The sequence below is a fragment of the Sitophilus oryzae genome, unplaced genomic scaffold (assembly GCF_002938485.1).
Source record: "Sitophilus oryzae breed Bouriz unplaced genomic scaffold, Soryzae_2.0 scaffold_1111_pilon_pilon, whole genome shotgun sequence".
Taxonomy (NCBI): domain Eukaryota; kingdom Metazoa; phylum Arthropoda; class Insecta; order Coleoptera; family Curculionidae; genus Sitophilus; species Sitophilus oryzae.
The window spans coordinates 1,818,759-1,843,612 of NW_022145740.1; the positions used below are offsets into that span (position 1 = coordinate 1,818,759).

Below are 24,854 nucleotides of genomic sequence, written 5' to 3' on the forward strand. Positions count from 1 at the left end.
GTTTTTTTTAAAAATTCATCATATCAAAGCAAAACGCTTGCCGCCGTATTTCGTTCCCATCTCGTAGCTCTTGGTGCTTTTCATATTTGAAGGAATAGTATTTATGTCATTTCAAAATTCGAAACGCTGTAGTGTGATCTATTCCTATTTCATCCTCAAGTTTCCTTGTGCTGATCTTTCCATCGTTCTCTTCCACGCACAATAAAACTTCCAAGTCGGTATCATTTCTTGCATCTTCTCTTTGTTCCTGCCTTGGTTCACATCTGCAGTTATTAATTAGGATACCTTTGGTCTCAAATCTCTGGATATTCCTTGCGATTGTAGATTTTCCAGGTATCGGTCTATTCGGATACAGAGCAGCAAACATGTCCGACACCTTTTGATAACTATTTCCTTGATAATACCATTTAATCATCAATACTTTTTCTTCGGTAGTGTAATTCATGGCTAATATTTGTATCGATGTAGGTATCAGTTTTTAATAATAATAATAAAGCACTAAATAGATAAATTTCTAAAATGACAACTTCATTTGACAATTATCTTTTACCTTGACTGGTGCTCATAAGTAAATACAGGGCCATAAGAATGGGGAAATATTTAAAAAGAAATCGACGATAACTCGTAAACGGGCTAATAAAAAATATCTAAAGTTATTCTTTTGAATGTGGGTTTTCGTGCTCTTCAATAAACCTAAATAGAATTATTCTCTAAAATAATTAGGGAAGCCAATAATTGACCCCATTAAAATTTACATGGGATTTCCTATGTCCCGCTCGACGATGCAACATCCGGTATAAAACATAATTAACGTTATATATTTGCAGCTAAACTTGATATAAAAAAACACCATTCTTAATAATAATAACTAATAATAAAAAATAAACATAATTAAAAAAATAATTAATAGAGGGTAGTTCAACGTTATTTTGTTTTATTTTAGGTTAGTTTAAACATTTAAATATTCATAATCTATTTTTTAACACTTTATAAAAATAGCGTTGATTTTTCATGCAGATACTTTGAAATTAAAGTAATATATTATATCTTTTAATCCTTAAATCTTTTCTGAAATATATCAATGCCTAAATAAAAATATCGTTTCATTACAAACAACATAAATAATTGTCAAAACCCAAACGTGTTTCGTAACCTTTGCAAATATCAATATCAATCTTAAAAAAAATAAAAAAAAAGAGTAAAAATTCAAAGCCTACGGTTTAGAAAAAACCGTCCGACTTAAATGAAATTTGGTATTCTGAAATGAATCTCACCGCGAGAGATGGCACATGTTTTTTGAACACCGTGTTGTTAAATATACCGTGCTGGCAACTGTTACTTTTGGGTCGGCATTTACATGTGTGGAAGTAAATCGCATAGGGATCTTATTAAGTCGGAGTGAGAGAAATGCGACCGACCGACGGTGTGCTGTTGCGGCGATTTTTAAAAGACTTTTTTTCCAAGAGATAACTAGATAAAATCATTAGACATGTTTCTGAGCATCTGAAATGGAATTATAAGGATATCGTTAGGGTGTCATTTTTTTTATAACGAGAAAACCTCAGTAATCGCGGTAATTTAAAAACTCAACTTTTTAACACATAACACGCCATAACTCAAGAACCACTTTTGATATTGAAACTTTTTTTTATTTTCATGATCGGATATTTTACAATATGTTTACATAAGAAAAATTCGATAAGGTTGTTTTTTCCATTCAAAAATTGTAAACAATCCATCCATTTATTTTTAGAGCATAGCAATTATCAGCAATCGTGTAATTTTTTTATTGATAAAGATTTTTACATACTGTACAAAGAAAATACAGCAGAAATATAAACAAAGTTCTTGAAAAAACTACAATCTATTATTTCTAATAGATTTCGAGATATCGATTTTTGAATTTAGAGTTCTAATAGCGCGACCACTATCAAACACCCACTCAATTCCACTTATTTTTACCAAAAATGCAAGTGTTTCTAGCTTGCACTTAAAAAAATTCAAGCTATAGGAAAAATTACAACGACTCGTTAATAAATAAACAAATCAAGTATAACGAGACGTAATTAAATCGTGAAGCTGAACGCATGACGTACACCTTTCCCTAGAACTTTAAGTACTGACAGAGGTTTTGATTGGGTCGACCGGTCAACTGCGACAAATCTGCTATATCCCCTTCCACGTCTCTTAGCGATGTGCACAGTTTCTCGGTTTATTTCATACGTTTGGCAACGTGTTTACTGTCCTCTCTTTGTTCAGTACCATAGATTTAGGAAAAACAGATATCACATTTTGCATTTTCACCCGATCAAACAATCGGAGGTTGACTACGTACTGTAAAAACCAACTGAGATAGAGAAGGCGACATTGCCACATCTCAAATTTGCGCCTATCTACTTAGTTTGATTTGCAGAAAAGGTGACTTTAAAACCTTCACCGGATATCAATAAATCTCAATTTCTTAATTAAATTAATAGTTTATTTTTAAAGAAGCATACGTAATAATATGTTATTAACCAGAGGATGTATGCGTTACTATTAAAGGACATGTTTACTGTTTAATGTGCTGAAACGTCTAGAACTATTGGCAACGTCGCTGCTAGTCTTCCAGAATGAAATGAGCCGTCCGTCCCACCACCCCTCGCGACGGCCCTTGGTCCGTTATAGCGTACTACGTTTAGCTTACGGTGTGTTTGAAGTCGGAATCAAGCCCGAAGTGAACTTTTCAGTGTTTTTCAGTAGTTTTTGCTATTGTTTAACGTACTTTTGAATCTGCAAATTTTCAATATGGTACCACAGTGTCAAATGTGTGGAAACATAAGCTCAAATTACCCGAATTTGTCTTTTCACAGGTAGGTATTGTTTCCGCCGCCCCGTAATCGCCGTACATAGGCGTCCCACAAGGGAGCCTCTCACGATTAAAATAATTTCTAATTATATTTGTTGAATTTTGAGCTATTAAAACAAGAACGTAGTAGCCGGTAATTGAATTATAATTCGTCTCAATTACTACTTAGCTGTTGTAGATCATAACAAATTTGAATATAAACGTTGCATTTGAAACTTTATTATAAGCCAGAAAGTGACATTTTTTTTCTTAAAATTGCGTCATATTTTGGTCATTATATACGATATTCTAAAGGAATTTTGCTCAACAAATAAACAAAGGTGTTTACCCGCCCTTTTTTACATTTGATTGCATTATTATATCTGCCCCTTCGGCCTCGTTTAAACAATTTTTTACCACCATACAAATACCTCTTCCTAGAGTTATTTGTACGGTGTGTTTACCTTTTTTTAGAATGGGACGAACTGTAAATAATTCTTAGGCTACCTGTTTTATACATACCTATATACAGAGTGACCCAGGCCTCCAAAAAAGCTTTTTACCTATTACGTTTTAGGTTTGCAATTTTTATTTCAATTTTTTACATAAGATGGAGGCCATTGTAACGCACATTTTCAAAATATTTTTGTCAACATACAGGGTGATTCTCGGGGTGATTTAAACCGCAATACATATGCTTAATACAGTTCATGAAGATTGGGACATTTAACTAAAATTTGATTGTCTGATGAAGCTACCTTTAAAAGTAATGGATTTGTAAATAAACGTAATATTCCTTATTATGCGACAGAAATCCCATACTGTAGCACACAGATTTGATACTTTTAATGATAAATGCCTTCTATTGAGAGACTAAAAGGTAATTGCCTCGTATCAGAGCCATCATAATACAAGAAGAAGACCGAAAGTGAAATCTTGTCTTATATTTTCAAAAAAACACAATTTTCTCATTAAATATTGATTTTAGGTATAGGAAGTTATTAATAATACAAGATTAAATAACTATTACATAGTACTTTACAGGAAGCTATCGATTGCGAACTAACTAAATCGTTACTAATTACTAATTTTAAAAAGTTCTTTTTAAGATCAAAAAAGGTAAAACTAAAACCTAAATTATCATTTGAGATTAAATGTTGCCTATTCTAAATAAGAAAAATTTATTTATAAGTTTTATAACATCTCTAATTAAATTTGGACGAAAATAATATTTCTGTTTGCTGTAGGTAATTTTCTCAGGGAAAATACGTAAATAAAAATGACTTTTTAAGTCAAAAAAAGTCAAAAGGACAAGTTATTCCAAAAAAGGACTGTCCTTTTCAAAAACGGACAGGTGGCAACCCTAGGTATTTCTGGAATGGAAATTTAATGGCAAATCTACAACTTTAGTTTGAAAATATGTTCCGGCCACCTATGTTAAACCGGCCACTATGTTACCACCGGCCAAAAATGTCTAAAATGTGCTTTACCATTGCCTGCATATTCTGAAAAAAAATTGAAAGAAAAGTCACCAACCACAAACCTAATATAGAACTGTTTCGGAAGCCTGAGTCACCCTGTAAATATTCAAAAGTAACTGAAAGTTTATATAGAATTAACTGAAAGTTTAAATTGAAAATTGATGTTGGAGCGATTACTACCTACTAACGTTTCAACATAAGTATATGTGGGATATTAATTATATTATTATATTAGACCTTATAACAAAACTCATCTGACGAAAAAGTGTTAATGTAGTATATTAATATGGAGTAAACATTTTACTAATTACTTTACTTTTACTTTACTAATTAAATTCGTTCCAAAAAACGATACGCCACTGGCCATTAGAACAATCCAAATGCGCCTAGTTGCCGGGGTCGGAAATTTTAGACTTCTCTCTCTCTCTTCTGTCCTTGTTTGACACATTGGAATGTTTGATACACCACCAACGAGTATTTATGAATGAGATGTTCGGTCTATATTTATAATGTTTTTGTTCAGTACATTATAAACGCATTGTACTCTTCTTACCTACGGAAATCTCGACCCAAGACTAACCTTTGCCAGCCCTTAGTATAGGAAAACAGTATAGACAACATATTATCTAATATTCTTAATAGTTAATATTTTTCTTTCTGTCTAGTAAAAATCACTTACATTAAATGCTTTCAGTCTTTCTGGATCGTGTGCCTGGGCATCTATTTTGTCATCGGAGTCATCGTCGTCATCATCTTCATCGTCTTTGTTCCCGCTTGAACTGGTTTCATCGTGAGCGGATCCTGTTTCAGCATTCACCGGACTCTAAAATCAAATTTTCGTTATTTTAGAAAACTATGAATATACAGGGTTCCCCAATATTCCGTGAACATGTATTTTTGGAATCAAAGAAAAGGTATATAGGGTATGAAACTTATAAAATATACAAGAAACTTAAAAAATATACAAGTTTTTTCAGATATTTTAAGACCCGTTATTCCAATTTGAATGAGATTTTGGATGCCTATGTACTGCTAGGTGCTTTAACATTAAATATTCACAAAAATCAAGAAAAAGTACGGAAAGGGTGAAAACTACCCCTAACCCTACATAAATTTTAGTATAAATATTTTCCGACTCCATCGACAACAAATTTTCTTTTTGCAAAATGGCCCCTCTAGTATTTACTACATTTTTTGTCTCTTGTAAAAAATCGCCACATCCCATAGTTTTTGACAAAATTCTTTTTTTGAGAATTTATTTTTCCAAAGCAGATCTACAAACTATACAGGGAGTTCTAATATTCCGTGGACATAGAACAACTGTGTATTTTTCGAATTAAAATAATTTAATTGCCCATAATTTACCTTTATAAAAAAGTGCTTAGTTTGTCCGTTAGAGGACATCAATCAAAATTAAATTTGAGCGTTAATTAATTTAAAATGTATTAATTTTTTAAGCTTTGTCCGATGCACAATTTAATTGTCTATCAAATTGTATTATATCATTTTTTACCTATCTCTTCAAGTTTTCATAGAAAATGCATTACTTATAATTTAGACCTCATTTATCACTATACCCATGGAATATCGATATTTTAGATTTTTTAAAAGCAACATATGTACAAAACGTACAGGTGGTAAAAATAATGATATTGCAAGCCCATTTGGTTCCAAAAAGAAAACTATTTAAATCTTTGTAAAAGAGTATACCTACCAATTATTACTAATTATTATTAATATTCCACTAATATTTCCGCCAAAAACATAGTTAATTATATACTTAATTATTTTATTTAATAATTTATTTTAAATAAATGTGGATTTGACTCAGAAATCAATACAATAATAAGTTATGAAAATGAACGTCTCTGTTGTTATAAATAAACATTCGTCAAAAAACGAGATAAAATTGTGTAAAAGGTGTTACTTTTTACCACACTGTTTAAAATACACACACAAAATTGAGTTTTTAGTATTTGGATCAATTATTATTAATCAACATAAATAGTCAATTAATGTAGTTTGAATACTGGGATCATATTAATTGGTCATCTTTAACAAAAAAATAACTAAACAGTTCTTTATCTTTTAATGAAATAAGCGAACTCTATCGACAATATTGGTATTACTCTTTAAAAATTTGTTACATCTTTAAAAATAATTTAAAATGTCAATATTCCATGGCTATAAATGAAGTCTAAATTACAAGAAAATGCATTTTCTACGAAAACTTGGAGAGATAGTTAAAAAATGGTATAATATAATTTGATAGACAATTAAATTGTGCATCTGGTTCATAAAAAATATACAGGGTCTTCTATTTAACTTAAACAAGTTATTGCCGTTTAGAGCTAGTAATTACTTAATATAAATTTTTAGACACTCTGTATAAGGTAGTATTTTGTTTATTGTTGCAACACAATATCTGATCAATAAATAAATTTCAATAAATATTTAGTATTAAAAACTTCGATGCCCTTTGAGAAATGAAGCCTTAATTTTTTTACTGCAATTTCACAAAATTGAAAATATGTCAAAAACGGTTAAGGTTTAAGTGTGATAACCTTAATCAAATTTACCTTTATTTCAGTCGTAGAATCTAAAAATAGAATAATATACAGGGTGATCCGTTTAAAAAATACAACTATAATATTTTTTAGTTATTTGGGACACTCTGTATCTTGTAAAAATATTTTTAAATTGTAGCTCTAATAGCCCTACAATTTGTAAAAATCTAATCGTTTAGCTACAATACAGTCTGTGGTGAACAACCCTGTAGATTCATAAATTACCAAAAAAAGAAAATACTATAAAAAAGCAGGGTTGGCATGATTTAAATCAAATGATTTAAATCAAGTGATTTTTTTAATTTTAATCAGATGATTTAAATCAAAAAATCAACTTTTTTAAAACTTTATAATAAAACGAAAAATAACTGTAAAAGTTATAAAAATGTGTCCTAGAAAACTATAAAAAATATTTCTATAACATATATACCCTATATCTATTCGTTAAATAAAATGTTACACTTGCTATTGTAACGGTTAAATACGTTTAATAAATCGAACAAAAAAATTGTAAATGTTATAAAATATAAAAATTGATTTTTAATGAAATAAAAGGAAAATTATTTATTGACCTAAAACCAAGAGAAAAAATATAAAAAAATATAATTTTAATGGTCAAAGAACATAAAAAAACAAAAATGATTTGTATAACACATATACCTACTACATATCTATGCATCAATTAAAATGTTGGACCGATTTTTAAAGTAATTTCGTGTGAATCCATTAGACTTTTAACTTCTAAAGGGCAAAGATTTATTTTGAAATTTATGTACAAGTGACAAAAAAATGCTGTTCAAATACATTTCATTCGCAACCTCTAGTGCAGAAAACGGTTCTTTTGATGTTAGACTATATCTTCAAATCTTTGTCAGAAAATATGCTGTTTTATATTTCTTTATTTTACACTTTTGATTCTCGACTTAAGACTATTTCCGAACAATATTGTATTGTGTAAGGAGTAAAAATTAAAAATTATACTTTTTTGACTAGGTTGTACGTTTGACGGACCAGCGTAAACAGAGAGGCACAAAAGTACATTTTTATTCTGAGTAGAATATACTATATTTTTACAAATTAAACATTACAAATAATTTTTTGTTCAATTTCAAACGTTGCAAATAATATAAAAAGCAATGCCTTGTAAGTAATCGAGTAACAAATTGTACAGAGTGGGTCAAATTCGACGCTTTTAAATGGAAACACCCTTTTCTATAGGCGATAGACGAAAACTAATATCGGTGTCTGGAGCTCAATTTTCATCAAAAACATGATGGTGAAAACCCCACATCAATATCTGTTACCGTTTCGGAATTACGGGGTGTTTTTCAAAAATGTGCATTTTTAACAAATCGCTGTAACTTTTTTGCTATGGAAAATTTTGTATTTCTATGAAAACATTTCCAAATCACCTTTTTACGTAGAATTTAATGGTTTAAGTATAATTTTTTTAAAATTAATAATTCAAGGGTTATCAACAGAAAAATTGATTCTTTATTTGGGACACCCTCTATATTTTTAATTAACTGAAAAGAATTTAAAATTACCTTTCCAAAAATATAGCACACTTGATATTTTGTTATAATCCCCTTCGAAATACAGAATTTTTAAAAGTTCGCCACTTTTAACTAGTAGGCTTAGGACCCCTTATTGATGATATGCCCTTAATGGAACTCGAAAACATATTTTTCCAGCAAGACGACGCACCGCCTCTGAACGCTGAAGTTATCAGCAAATTTTTGCAGCCAATTTCAAGAATAATTGAATAGCTAACCAAGATCCCAGCCGTTGGCCGTCGAGGCCGCCTGACTTAGTGCCCATGAATCTAATCCTATGGATATATTTGCGGAAAAATAAAGGTTCCTTATTCTTCCGTATAATCTAGACAAGAATTAGAAATACTTAGCAGTTATGAGAAGGTATCTTTCACCCCCACTGAGATGAATTCTGCGAGAAATGTTCAAAAACTGCCCCGTCTGTCCATTACAGAAGACGGTCGATATGTAGAACATCTGTATGTAGCAAAATCTGCTATTTATTTTTATTGTTATTAAATATAGTTTAAATGTGTTGATGTTGGTTACATATATTTTAAATTGTTATAAAATTCTGCATCTCTCATAGCAAATATTATTTTCGTTTTAATTGATGCTCACAGCTAGAATTTTTTTACATTACAGCCGGTGCCGTTCAAAGCCTTATTTAAAGCGGGCGAATTTTTATATACTCTATATCTCGAAGGGGAATCGGGCAAAATATCAAGTGTGTTATATTTTTGAAAAGGTAATTTTAAATTCTTTTCAATAAATTAAAAATATACAGGGTGTCCCATATAAAAAATCAAATTTTCTGTTGATAATTCTTAAATTATTAATTTTAAAAAAAATATACTTAAACCATTAAATTCTACGTAAAAAGATGCTTTGGAAATGTTTTCATAAAAATACAAAATTTTCTATAGCAAAAAAGTTACAGCGATTTGTTAAAAATGCATATTTTTGAAAAACACCCCGTAACTCCGAAACGGTAACAGATATCGATATGCGGTTTTCACCATCATGTTTTTGACAAAAATTGAGCTCCAGACACCGATATTAGTTTTTGTCTATCTCCTATAGAAAAGGGTGTTTCCATTTAAAAGCGTCGAATTTGACCCACCCTGTACACTCGTTGAAATTGACGCTTAATATCAGTTTAATAATATATTTTTGTACTTTTGTGCTTAGGCTTGTGCCTAGACGTTGAAATGACAAAAATTAATACTCTTGTGGCATTTCAAAAAAAAACCTTTTCATCTGATGCGAGCGACTTTTTTTGCGGAATATATTGGTGACCGATGAGGGAAAATGACACGCGACGTAGAATTGTTAATGTTGTCAGTATTGGGCAGAGTTATGAAGATTTAGCCATTTAGGATAGGATTTTAATTGGAATTAAGTCCTAATTATTTGTAAATCCGATTTAAATAATGTTTTCTATTAAAATCAAAAAAATCTGATTTAAATCAAAAAAATCTGATCATGATTTTTTCCAACCCTGTAAAAAACCGGCATTAAGAATACGCCTCTCAATCCTAACTAGACCCGAATAATATGCACAAGTACCGCTATATCGGTCAGTACCCCTTATTTCGCCTGAAAAAGTCGCCCGAGTCTCTGCCAAAGCCGCGAGTCTGGCGAGTACCACCGCCGCGACCTTGAACTTACCGACGGGTCTCTGATGGAGGGCGGGGTCGTCTTGCCTTTGGCCAGACCCAGCGCCGAATGGTACTGGGCCCACAGGCCTGCCATCTCCTCGTTCCCCGATATCGAGGTGAGGTCGGATATGTCGCTGGTACCGTTCTTGGTACCTGAAAGGAAGGATAAATATGTATTTAGTTGTAATTTTGAATAGGGTTGGTTGATTATTATCTTTTCTCTGCGTTTTGTGTTTGTTATACAGGTTGAGTCTTAAATAAGTGCAAATATTTTCAGGGCTGGTAGATCTTGATAAATAGTGGAGTGCCCAGAGACTTTTTCCTCGGAATTCAATTACTGTCAATGTATTAATGTGAAACCTTCTGTATTGTGTTTTATAGATAAAATACTAAAATGTTTACCCATTTTTTTTCGTTGTTTTTAATTTTTTATTTTAGTAAATTCTTAATTAATTCCTTCTTAATTTTTTCATTTTTTTTAAATTCTTTTGCTGAGTAAATTTATTGAAGTAAATAAATCTCAGGCATAAGCTGTACCTATTCTGCTTATATTTTAATAATTAAAATTTTTATTGAAATCGAATTATACAGGGTGGCGCGTCATATACGACGCGGTTTTTGCAAGGAGAACAAAAGTTTATATTGAAGTGAAATTTTTGTAAGCTTATGTAAGTCAATTTAAAGCATTTTCTAAAATTATATAGAGTTCTACAGGGTGTCCCGAAAAAAAGTTACACATCAAAGTTATGTTTTTGTAATGGAACACCCTATATATTAATTGATTTTTGGATTCTATTAAAAAAATAAAGGTTTGTTTCATTAGAAAAGTATATGACTTCTTTTTAGAGAAGTATATGACCAGTTTTTGAAATACATTCACTGGCACGAAAAATGGACACCTTAAAACTTTGATGTATTTTAAAGGTTAATATATTTTGCTTTAATGGGCCGATTTTTATGATTTTTAAGTAGTGTGTAGCCAAATTATTTGACTTTTTAGTATCTTTTTCTAAATTAAAGATGAAACTCTCCATCTGTTAATTATACGAGGGAAAACAAAATGTTGATATTTTGGTGAAAGTTTGAAACACACTGTGGAATATGTTAAAACAGCAAGAAATTTAAAAATCATTTTATCATCTAGATATATCCTTTCTCGATGGTGTATTTTTGGTTCATCTCATTAGCTTTATTTTTGTTGGAAATATACGCTTTTGAAGAAGACACTAACATTTTTTCGTAATTTTTACATTAAGACCATGTTTTTGCTTTTGGGCCTAGTCAACACATCTAGTAAGTTCTGGTCCCGAAGCAAGCCTTTTTGACATAAGATTTGCTTCATTTAATCTTCTTCTTTTAGTCCGTTAGTTAATATGTACGTTCCTTAAGTGCAATTCATTATCAATTTGAAGTCGATCGTCTCGATTAGAAGTTTTCATACGTAGGTTCCTGGACGTCCAGATTGACGTCCTCATGGACGTGGCCATAATTCAAAAACCACTTCGTATACTCTATGGTCTGAAGGTATTTTTGGAACCGGAATTTTATAGCTAATTCACTGAACTAAACAAATATAGATATATATTTGACTCACCCTGTATATCTATAAAAATATTTTTGAAATGTGAACTATTAAACACATATTTTGTAAAAGGTTTGGAGTGAAAATCTCAAATAGGAATCCTGATACAGAGCCTTCCGGAATACGGAGTTATCTTGTACATATATATGTATGCATTTGTATATGTGTGTTTATTTAAGTAAAAAGTGAAAACAACGAATTTAAATGGGTAAACTTTGTAATATATCTTATTAACAATATATGTGCAAAATAAAATATATAATGCAAAAAGTTTTATAAAAATTAATTCACAGTAAATGAATTCCGAGGTTTGTATCCCATAATGGCTTAAAGCACTCCACTAAAAAGAAACATATTTATCTTTACCGTTTTTCAAATAAGTCCAAAATAACCGAGTTATTCAAGTTTGAAAATAAAAAAATATTTTTTTAAAAAAAATTGAGAACCACAGGATTTTTTCTATCCATCCCTTTTAGTGTCGTAATATCAGAGATTAAGAAAAAAAAAGCAGAAGTGTTTACAAAAAATATCTATTTTATTTTGTAGATTTTTCTTGCAATGCAGTGGCGAAATATCCATAAAGAATTTTTTGGAGAGATTAAGAAATTATACCATGGGAACATTTTCGGTGAACAGGCAGTTTTAAAAAGTTTTCTAAAATTTACAGAAAAATTTAATAAAAAATGCACAGTTTTCAACATTTTTTGCGAAAAAAACCTCATAGACGTGTGCCTGTGGTCGAAATATACCACACGTAAAATATTTCCACTTATTTCGAAAATATTTCCACTGACTCGCTTTGTATACCATGCTACCTAGAACTTTAAGATCTAAAAAAGTATGTTGTTGATGATTGTCATACAATGGATAAATAATAATTATGCCGGTTTTTTTGTTTGCTTCCAAAATTTATTAAGTTACAAATAGCAGCGGAAAAGTGAGAATTTCATACTTAAGTAGTTGTTCTGTAAAGATACTTTATTTGTGATTTATAGAATTAAACTGTGCTTACATAATATTTTGCTATAAATATTTTGTATTATATTTAACACAAGGATGTTACCTTACACTATCGAAGCACATCGAAGGATGAGCCAATTAGTAGCTCAAGTAAACAAAATTTAATTGAACCCTAAATATCGAACCTTTTAATACACCAAAAATATATGTATATCACATATCTATAAAACCAAAATTCTATATTATTTCGGGCTGTTGGTTAGGGGACTATTGGACCACTAAAAACAATCTTAAAGTAATACAGGCATTTCTCCCAGTGGTTGACATACCCAGAATATCCAACTTTGAGGAACACCTCATCATAGTATTGAGTAACAAAAAGAATTGGAAGAGTTTGCTCAGCCGTAAAAAAACATACCATAACGTACACTGATACTTCCAAAACCAAAGCAAAACTAAATAATCCGAATCAATGAACACCCCTACCCCAGCAACCTTCAGGCAGAAATCTATGATATTGAAAGATGCGTACAACTTGTCTTAGATAAGAACTATCGGAAACAAGAAATAGTCGAGCAGCATTAAAAGCAATCAACTCAGTAACAATCGATTCGAAGCTTGTCAAAAAATCCCTAGAGAAGCTAAACAAATTAGACAAAGATAATAAAGTCCTTCTACTCTAGGTTCCTGTCCACCATGGTATAAAAGCTAATAAAAAAAGCTAATAACGATCTAGCTAGAAAAGGAGCGAACAATCCACTGACTGGACCAGAACCGTTCTGCTTCCCAAGTGGAAACCATCTGAAAGTGGAGCTCAAGAATCTGGAATACTCAACTTTAACTTGGAATGGGAATTCTCCAACGGTCTAAGACACTCGAAGAAATATCTCAAACCTTACGACCGCGAAAAATCAGAGAAATAATCATCCGATTGCAACGAGGTTTTTAACAGGACGCTGTCTCCTCTCACAACCAAACCAAACAACTCAGTAGACTGAAGCTAAGAAACAACGGCGAATGCAGATTCTGTGGGGAAAATGGGGAAACATGAGAACACCTCATCACTGAATGCACCAAGACGATAACCATTAGTGCTATGAACTTTGCTACGACTGATATCGGAGATGGAAAATCAACCTCTGTAAAACCATCTCAGATAAATGGCTTTTGTGAAAGCCCTAAGACTGTATGATGAGTTATAACTCAAGAAAAGGGGACGCAATAGATTTCTAAGGTCTAACCAAAAATAAAGCTTATAATCTAATCTTATAATAAAAATAGTTAATATAATTCTCTAAATTCTTACCATTATATGTTTCTTCGCCATTTTCTTCAGATGATTCAGGGGTTGACAAGTTATCCTGAAATAATACAGAAGTATTTAACAATGATATCAGAATAAAGAACTAATGATATCAGAATAAAGAAAGGCGAATAGAAATCTCAAAAGAAACGCATCTTTCACTAATCATGTTAGTACTTCAATGTTTAATATTTTAATCATTTGTTGATCATGCTAATATGGTTAGAGAAACATGTATCTAGAATGTTTATAAAGTGTTTCGGATTATAGCGGTTTATTAATGTTAGTTTGATATTTAAAATATTAACAATATTATAATTTGTATGCTTGCTTCATCTCCGTAACCGTAGATGGAACAGAAGCAAAAACGGGTATCTTTATTCTCTCTAGTAGGACAATAAGCCAGTCGGCAAGTGCATCGATAGCGGTAGCAAATCCGGACAAGCTGGAATAAGTTTTATTTTGTTTAGTTTGGTGTCGAGAAGTACGTATTAAATTTGCACTCCCCGGAAAGCCCGGATTTGGCCGCCATCTTGGAAAAACTGGCTAAAATTCGGTTTATTTTTCATTATTTGTCAATAACTCGATATCTGTCAACTTTAGTGCAAAATATGTAGAGACCAAAATTAAAGAAGAGGAAAAACTCTATAAAAAACGTTGTATTTGTTTTTTCGTGCGACTACCCAGAGTATCGAATTTTACGAAAACAAAATTAAAGTTTGATACAATGTACGTGTTCAATAAATCCGGGGTTAACTGTACTTGTTTCCACACCACCTTGAGCGGCACCCCCGAGACATAAAGCCTAAAAACTTGTTTGCTACTGGATGGCAGTAGCCTGCTGTCGCGGTCATAATGGCAGAACGCAATTTGCATTATGACCGCAATAACGGACTAAATTTTTATTGTTGCGCGACTGGTGGAAAATCAAGTTTAACCGACTTATCTCTCAGGGAGCTTCCTTGGGGTAAAGTATACGGCGCGATTTTTTTTTGAGTGGTCTTCCCATTTCCAATAGGCCTAATCCACATATCGTCAACTTAGGTTTCTTTTGAAGTGGAAGGTTCATCAGAGTTCCTTCGTTTTTTTGATGTTACTGGCTGTTCAATATAATCTTCCTGAATGTCTTCCACATGTGTATCATATTCCGGATCTGGTTCATAAGGTGCAGAATATTCTTTTCGTTGATCTTTATCGAGAGGAAAATTGTCCTCGTACTCATCTTCGTCTAATTTTGCCATCTCCAAACTATTCGTACATGATTTGCCCTGACAAAGTGCACACATTACCGAGCAACGCAAACCTACTTTGCGACAACTACAAGATGTGTTACAACCTTTGGCACATTTACATGAAATCAGATTTAATAATTCTTGGGGAGCTGCATCTTGGGAAGTAGCAATGGGCATCAACCCATTCTTTGATTTTTTCCATCCCCAATCTAGAGGTAATTTTTCTTTCCCATACCATAGCTGTACCTGACTGTACGTACGGAAGGAGTACAAGCGAGCTGCGTCTTTGGTCGGTGGTAATGATGCTAGGTTTGTTAAGCTTTTGGTTATAGATTTTTCGAAACACTGGTATCTGTACTTATCTAATGAGTCGCATTTTTTGGATCCATATAGATGAAGAAGAAATCGTTCTCCAGCTTTTTCTTTATCTTCTGGGGGTGCGTTTGGGTCTTTGACAGTTGCAGCTGTCTGTAATAATTCTCTTTCTTTCTGTAAAACTTTAACGATTTTCGTTTTTCCTTGTCTGTATAATGCGTATTTGGTGTCGCAGCCACAAAATGAGTGGAAAAATGAAATGTTGTCCATAACTGAAGCATTTAGATTCATATTATGGGGTGCATACGTTCTACTTTGCGACTTCCACTTACCTGGTTTTAGAAAATAAATACTTCATTTAAGGCAGTAAGAATTACAAGTAAATCGGTGTCTTCGCCGACTATAATTACCGTTTCATTGTGATTCTTCAATTGCAGTGTTGACAATTAATGTGTCAGCATCTTCATCATCCGTCTTGACTCGGAAGCCCTCATTCGTCAAACGATTACATATCATTGATATTATTCGACATTTTTTCCTCTCATTTGACAAGAATTTTCCCTGAGACACTGTTTCCGTCATTTTTTCATCAAAATGAATTTCCGGTAATAAAACAATTTTAATAATAGAGGAAATAATAACTGCTTATAATATATTTAGCGTGTTTAAACCGAGATAACTTGGAAACGGGTCGTCGCACGGAAAAAGTACATAGAACGTTTTTTATAAAGTTTCCTCGTCTTTAATTTTGGTCTACACATTTTTTGCACTAAAGTTGATAGAAATCGAGTTACTGACAAATAATGAAAAATAAACCGAATTTTAGCCACTTTTTCCAAGATGGCGGCCAAATCCGGGCTTTGGGGGTGGTGCAAATTTAACACGTGGTTCCTTACACTAAACTAAACAAAATAAAACTGATTCTAGCTTGTCCGGATTTGCTCCCGCCATAAGCTATTTTTTAATACTTGGCGACTGGCCTACAAATAGTAAATTCAAAACCTAATAAATAATACTCTCGATCTATCTTTTGCTTGCGGTTGTATTGCTTAAACAAACATAAATTCAAAAACAGTTCACCCAAATCATCATCATCATCATTATTCTCTTAACATATTCAACCATTTCGAATTATGGTGTAGCCTCCCTCACATATTTAGATCCTTGTTTGTAGTAGGGCCTATTGTTGTCTATGCGGGTCCAAGTTATCCTTGGTAATTTCCTAATACCATAGTACCATCTCAGGGTTTGGTCTTCCTCTAAATCTCTTAATTCCTCGTGGGTACCATGCTGTAATTTTTGAGCTCCATCTGTTGTCCGTCCTTTTTGCAAGGTGTCCTGCCATTACCACTTGAGGGATTTAATTCTGTGGATGACATCAAATCTATTACCTGGGTGTTTTGTCGTATCCACTCTATTCTTTTACGGACTTTCTTGGTTATTCTCAGCATATTTCGTTTCATTGAGGGTTGTGCGACCTGCAGTTTCCTCATAATTTCCATTTTAAGTGTCCAGGTTTCGCATGCATAGATTGTAGCGTTTTTTTTAAAACATTACCACTGCGAACGGCAGCTTTTCATCGGAGAGCAGTCGTGGGTAAGGTATTTCACTAGAGATAAAACTAATCAATATCAATAAACAAAAAATACAGATATTGGGCGCCAGGCATGTACAGAGAAAGAAAACACAGTTGTATATTACTTAAAACTAATGACTATATTTATTCATGATGTTCTTTGCTGGTACATGACATTGTAGAGTTCTAATAAATATATAGTGGTGATATGTCAAAAAAATGGTGTTAAGAGTTGTACTAAATATCTATGAAAGTAATACCATTACAAGACGTAATGTAATGAAACCTAAGATCTAAATCATATTTTAAATATTAAATCGACATTAATGTTCTTAACAATCTAACCACTAAACATAGTCTGTACGATATTACTTAAGATGTACATTATTGTTTAAGACTGAAAATGTTTTAGATGTTAAATGTAAAACTAGAACTTAAATCTACACTTAGCTGTTCTTCAATACAACAAAATGGGGCCAGAATGAGGACACCATGAATTGGAACAACCGTAACTACTAACTAGCTTATGAATGGGAACGAAGCAGCATGGGGCTTACGCTACATCTATACTGTGGCAATATGGGGACACTACCCGTACCTTGGAACACTACTAGGACCTTGGATAATGCCCGAAACTTGGAATCAATACATAGATATGGGAAAACAAAGAAACTGTCCTTTCTTCCATGTAACATTCTGGAGGACAAAAGCAAAAGAACACCAATGTGCCAGCAAAATACAAATACGAGTTAAGGTGGGTCAATCCAAAACTCTACCCTAAAAATATTCAATAATAATAACGAATCTAATAAAGATAATATCTCATCTTTACCTGTTGCTTCGAAATGGCAGCTGATTCAGATTTTGCAGCAAGATTTAAATTATTACCATTTCTAAAAGCCGGGATACAACAGAGCGGCAAAACAAAGTGAGGTTAAGCACGGAGAGAGTTGACAAAAGCGATGTTGACAGCGCCTCCTCAGAGCGATAACAGGGTTGTGTCAAACGATAACAGGGTTGGCGACTAGGGAACGTAAAAATTACGCCAAGCGTGCCAAATAAATTATCAGGCCTGAACGATACGGAATCCGATGACGATACGCCAGACATCATATATATATCATATATAAAAAAGACATGTAACGAACTAAAAACGTTACAAGATCATGGATGATGGATCATGATCACTGGTAGTACACACTGGTCGAATGTTTTCTTCTTTAGATAAAGTGGTATTCTAGATTTGAGTAAGATCGAGTTTCTTCCATAAGTACTCTATGCTAACTTAATTCTTCTGTTAATTTCTGGTAGTAGAGATCCCAAGCTGTGTATGAATTGCCCCAAAAATATGTATTCTTCTATTATTTCCAGTGTTGTGTTATTTACTAGAATGTCTTTTCTGTCTACCAGTTCGTTGTACATTACTTTAGTTTTTGATAAATTCATTTTGACACCTACTTTATTGCTGGCCATATTTAGTTCGTTAATTTGTGCTTCTAGTTCTTCAGGACTATTGGCAATTAGGACTATATGTCGTCAGCAAATCTTAATCCTATCCTATATTTAATCCTTTGTTGGTCCAGTCGAGTCAAAGAATATTATAAGTAAATAATCATAATTTTCATGTTAGAATATCATTCACGTTAGAGTATCATCATATATTCATATCTCCATTACAAATTTCTTGATATTACTCATGTAGTCCACCATTTTAAATTGATGTTAAATTATGTAAAATATGTTTTTAAACTTGTTTCTATTTTTTTTATTTACAACACACATGCAAATAAGTTTTTTAGAGTAATAATTTGATATTCCTGGTAATTCAATACCGATAAAAACATGATTTTAATACAGCTTCGTTACAGCAAATAAACGTTAATTTTATGCAACAATTTTAACGATATTTATAGCTTTGCATATTTCTAATCAAACCTCTTCAAACTGGGCATTTAACTTATATCTATTTTTTTATTCTTAATCTAAGTATCTATTACACATACAGGGTGAGTTTCCTACGATATTTTCTATGGGTATCTCGGAAACTACTGGAGATAGAGAGTCGGTTTAATCGGGAAAGAATTGCAGTTTTGTGGGGTCATAAATATGCGCCTTTCAGATTTTTGAAAAAGTTCATGGCTTACTAGATATTTCGAAAAAAACAAATTTCAGGTATTTTAAAAATTGTCCCTAATTCCATTATAATCTATTTTAGACAAAAAGTTTTCAGATAAAAGTTGTAGATAATCACATCCCTAACGAGTTTGTGTTCTCTGATTTTTTCTAAATCCTGTCATTTTTGACATATGACACTAACATAATATATATTTTTTAAATAGAAACCATATAGTTAGCCATGACTTCATAAGAAACGCCATTTTTTAAGCTTTTCAGCGATAGAAGCTATAATGTGTTTTTTTTTTCAAAGAGTGTTCTGAGTTATAGCCAATTCGTATACTAACTATTCTTAACTAATTTCACTTAGTTAGCCATGGAAACAAGTTCAAAATCATAATGGAATACGAAAACCTTTTAAAAATTAAATATATTTTGTAAATAAGTCAACACACTGCTTTAAAAGAAAATGTATTTATTAATCACTATAAACAATTCACTTTTGTGAAGAAACTAGGCCAAATTTTATAAATTTTTAGGGTTCCGTACCCAAAGGATAAAAACGGGAACCCTATTCCTAAGACTTCGCTGTCCGTCCGTCTGTCATCTTATGTCATCTTAAGGTCTATCTTATGAACCGTTATAGCTAGACAGTTGAAATTTTTACAGATAATGTATCTATGTTGCCGCTATAAGAACAAATACTAAAAACAGAATTAATTAAATGTTTATTAATAAAATAGTACTTTCACTAAACATTATCTTTTAAGTAAGAATTTTACATAGAATCTTTCAAGTCCTCGGTGGCCGCGTGGTTTAAAGCGTAAGAGCCGTTGCACACATGCCGGAACCGGATAGACGGCACCGGCTACCCGGTTTCACTATGACCTTTCACACTAGTCCGATTTTACACCCGGTTTGAGCCAGTACAATTGCATTTTTGATCGCGACGCCGACGAGACGGTATAGAACGTGAACATGTTATTGTTTTGTGGTTTTGAATCGTCGCTGTCGTTATTTGAAAAGAAAAGCAAGGAAAATCATCTTTCAGTTTGATGCAAATTTCTCTCCATACTTGTATTCGTACTCCGTACTTTTTCGTTTTTGTATTTTTATGAATACAAGGTTTTATGCCAGTGGACTGGTCTGGCTTCAAAAAGTGGTATTAAAATCTTAGTATCTACTTCCAAAACACCACTTGCCGTCGCTATATATAAGTTAACTTCTTCTTCTTTCTCAGCCTGGTTCCATCCAGTGTTGGATATAGGCCTCTTCTAGGTTTTTCCATGCTTCGCGATCTCTAGCCAATCTTATCCATTGTCTTCCCGCCACTGCCCTGACGTCATCGACCCATCTCTTTTTTGGTCGGCCCATACTCCTGGTTGTTTCCCTAGGTCTCCATAGGATTACTTTTTGGGGCCATCGGTCTGAATCCTGTCTTGCCACATGTCCTATCCATTGCCACTTCAGACTTGCCACTCTTTTAACGACATCTATTAATTTTGTTTTTTGACGTATGTGGGTATTCCGTATTTTTTTCTCTAATATTGACTCCCAACATGATTCTTTCCATGGCTCTTTGTGCTACTCGTATTTGTTCTGCTGTTTTTCGAGTAATTGACATAGTCTCTAAGCCATACGTAAGCACAGGTAGAATGCAGCTGTCGTAAGCTTTTTTCTTTAGGTTCATGGGCACCTTTTTATCCTTGAAAATATTGCTCATATTTCCAAATGCTACCCATGCCAAATGGATCCTGCGTTTGATCTCCGTATTTTGGTTTTCCTTGCCCAGCTTGATTTTATGACCTAAATATATATATAATGGTCTACGTTTTCAATAATAACGTTGTCAACGGTAATGTTATGGATATTGTTGCTCATTATCTTGGTCTTTTTCAAATTCATTTTAAAGCCAATTTTCTGGGATTGGTCATTTAGCTCATTTAGCATGGTGTTTAGTTCTTGAATGTCGGTGCTCAGCAAGACAATATCGTCTGCGAACCTCAGATGGCTAAGGTGTACCCCATCGATGTTTAGACCTCTATTTTCCCATTCTAATTTCTTGAAGACATTTTCCAGTGCCAGTGTAAATAACTTGGGAGAGATGGTATCTCCTTGTCTCACGCCCTTGCCGAGTAGTATTTTTTCTGTTTTGAGGTCATCATCTAATTTAACTTGGAAGGTTGCGCTATCATAGATATTTTTAATAATGGAATAATATCTGGAATCAATTCTCGCGTCCTCCATTGCAGCTAGAAATGACCAGGTTTCAATGCTGTCAAAGGCTTTTTGGTAGTCTACAAAGGCCAAATGTAGAGGTATATTGTATTCTGTTGTTTTTTCAATGACTGTTTTAATTGTTTGTAGATGATCGATGGTACTAAAAAACCTTTTCGAATGCCTGCCTGTTTTATTGGCTGATAGGAATCTAGTTTCTAGTTAACTTACAACGTACAAATTTCCAATAATGATTAATACAATTTTTAGTAATGTGTTTCTTCATTTTTTTTTTAAATTACTTATACGCGCATTCAAAATTTCAGCTAAATCGGAAAAAAAGTTTATAATAATATAGTGTCTAATGTTGTATAGATAATGAATGGTACGGAACCCTTCGTGCGCGAGTCCGACTCGCACTTGACCAATTTTTTTTAGTATTGTAAGTGAGTACACGTGAGTTTTTTGTCCCCTACCCCTCGTCAGAGGTTTTACTTTGTTATGTACTCACACTGGGTTGGAAAACGTTTAACAATAAAGTCAATTTGACATTAAAAGATTGAATTTGAAGGTGGCATGTTTTTGAATAATTTAGTATTTTTGTATCTCTCATAACTCAAGAACGAATTCGTATAAACCATTCAAAATTAACAATTTGCTTCATTTTAAGGAGTTCTTTAAAAAGTTTCAAATAATTTTTTCTGTAGAATAAAATGGCAGAATATGTAGCTATCCTTTGTCATGTGGCTTAACAAACAGGTCCCAACTAGCGATGGGAACTATCGAATCAATTAGACTATCGAATGGTTACTGAATGAATGATTTCAACTATCGAATGGTTTTATTCGAATAAAATCATTCATTCATTTGTATACTAAAGCATATGTGACAACCTCGCCGTGCGACTAAATGGTTATCGTTGCGCCACGACTATCGAATGCTTTTGATAAATGAAATTTAGTATTCGTTTGATTTTTGTGTGCGTCAGTGCATTATTAGTTCTTCCAAATTTTTATAACTTCGCCTTGTAAATACTATGCTATTTTTGCGTTTATTAAAATATTTAAAATACTAAATTAGTAGTTTTTTTTAATTAACGATTGTGTGCGAAGTGGTCAAAATTTTTCCGAAAATTTGTGTGATTTTCCGTAGCCCGATCTTTCAATTATTTAATTTTATATGGTATATTATGGTTAGGTTAGATTGAATTTTTTTAATGGAAAATTTTGAGAAGTAGCAATTTTTAAGAGAGATGAGATGAACTTACAATTAATTTTAAAAATACATATTTGTATCTTAGATGTTTTAATAATATGAATTAGTTGAACTTAATAATCATATTTAAGTGATGTGGTTAAGTAAATGGTTATCGAACTCAAATTTTGGGGTGAGAAAATTAAATTGAAAGTTTTACACGTGCCAATTTAAAAAAAAGGTTAACAATGTTTGTATTTTGTTTATGCTAATTCTCTTACATGTAGTTTTTTACGAAGAAATATTTTATTTATTTTTTGAAGTAAATGCCAGCAAAAGTAAATATTATTTTTAAATAGTAATATAAAGTAATAAAAAGTAATATAAATAATTTTGATTTCTAATTTTTTATTTATATTTTCCTTCCATTACACTATAAATGAATGAATTTTATAAATGAATGGTTTTTGCTGCCGAATTACTAGAATACAATATTTCAAGGCAGATGACGTATCTATTCGATAATTTTTATTCGAATAGTTTTCGATGAATGTTTTCTTACTAGCTATCGAATTATTCGAATGAATTGCAACTATCGAATGTTTCGATAGTATTCATTCGATAGTTCCCACTACTAGTCCCAACATCGTTTTACCCTAATTTACCAACTTGTCGATCAATATATGCAAAGGGACGCTTAGACTAGTTTCCACCGCAAAATCAAACCAGTAGTATGTTATACAAGGTTTAATCATTGGTTGCTTGTTGCTTCAATTATTGTTGCTTGATGTCTTTCGATTGAAAAGGAAATGAACTTTGATAAACAATCAACCACAATATAATTATTGGCTATCATCATTATGCATATATAAAAAATAAGTATTAAATTAGTATTGATAAAATAAATTGATAAATAGTTACTTTTATACAAGACGATAAAATTGTATTTTATCGTCGACCAAAAAGATTAATTCACCAGTGATGAAATCGCAAGTGAATTAATTTCGGGAGACGATAATGCAATTTTATCGTCGTGTATAAAACAATATTTTTTTCCATACCGAGTTACGTTTTAAAAAATATTCAGAAATTATTATTTCAAGGAATTTATTATGAGTAGCGAAAATATTGTGCTGGATTGGCGTTGGTTTCTATGTAATTTGAAAAATAAATAAAGCTGTCTCTTTAGTTGTCAGTTTTGAGTCAATATTTTTTTAATTCTCTTTCGTGTCGATTACTGATTGAATTGGAGCCAGAAATGGCTCAAAACGAAATAAGTAAATTACCAACAGATATTCAGGCTGAGGTAACAAACGCCATATCCAAACTACTTCCATTTAAATCCCGAATAACTTATGAAAAGGAATACAAAAATTTTCAAAAATGGAAGCAATTAAAAAACGTGCGAGAAGAAATAAAGTTTTTAGCCTATTCTCGCTGTTAAAGTATTATTTAATCTACCCTTGCGGTTAAGTACTATTTTATCTACTATTTTTGATAGATATAAGGCAATTTTAACAGTTGCTATGGAAAAAAGGTTAAAATAATAATAATACACACCCACCGGCATACGGCACGAAATACAGGCACCTTAAAATTTTGATGTATTTTAAAGTTTAATATATTGGGTTCTAGTAGGTCGATTTTGATGATTTTTTACGCAATATGTAGCTAAATTATTTGACTTTTCAGTACCTCTTTCTAAATTAAAAATGAATGTTCCCATCTGTCAATTATACGAGGGCAAACTAAATGTTGATATTTTTGTGAAAGTTTGAAACACCCTGTGGAATATGCTAAGACAGCAAGGGATTTATAAATAATTTTATCATCTAGGTACGTCTTTTCTCGATAGTTTGTTTTTTGGTTCATCTCAATAGCTTCATTTTTGTTGGAGATATTCGCTTTTGAAGAGCACACTAACATTTTTTGGTAATTTTTACATTAAAATCATGCCTTTGTCTTTGGTTTCCCTAGTCAATAGACCTAGTAAGTTCTGGTCCCGAAATAGGCCTACTTGACATAAGATGTGCTTCGTTTAATCTTCTTACAGTCCGTTCACTTACATGTATGTTCCTTAGGTACAGGGTGCACATTAGTCATAATTTTTTTAAAAAATCAAAAAAATCGATTTTTATTATTTAAATCAGATTTTTTTTATTTAAATCGTATTTTTTTGATTTTAATCAATTTTCTATTCAAAGTCCTATCCTAAATGGTTAAATCTTTTTAACTCTGCCCGATATTGACAATATTAGTATTTCTACGGCTCGTGTCGTTTTTCCACAT

The 24,854-nt window shown here is 32.2% G+C and overlaps 1 protein-coding gene across 1 annotated transcript in view; it reads right to left on the bottom strand.

The window, feature by feature from the left end:
• Nucleotides 1–24,854, bottom strand: part of LOC115881915 (nucleolar protein 4-like) — a 63,590-nt gene that overhangs the window by 13,536 nt on the left and 25,200 nt on the right. The window contains exons 2-4 of the mRNA XM_030899645.1: nt 13,920–13,974; nt 10,082–10,224; nt 4,988–5,131 (exon numbers count right to left, since the gene is read on the bottom strand). Coding sequence (XP_030755505.1) covers nt 4,988–5,131; nt 10,082–10,224; nt 13,920–13,974 — 342 coding nt within the window. The remainder of the gene's footprint in view (nt 1–4,987; nt 5,132–10,081; nt 10,225–13,919; nt 13,975–24,854) is intronic.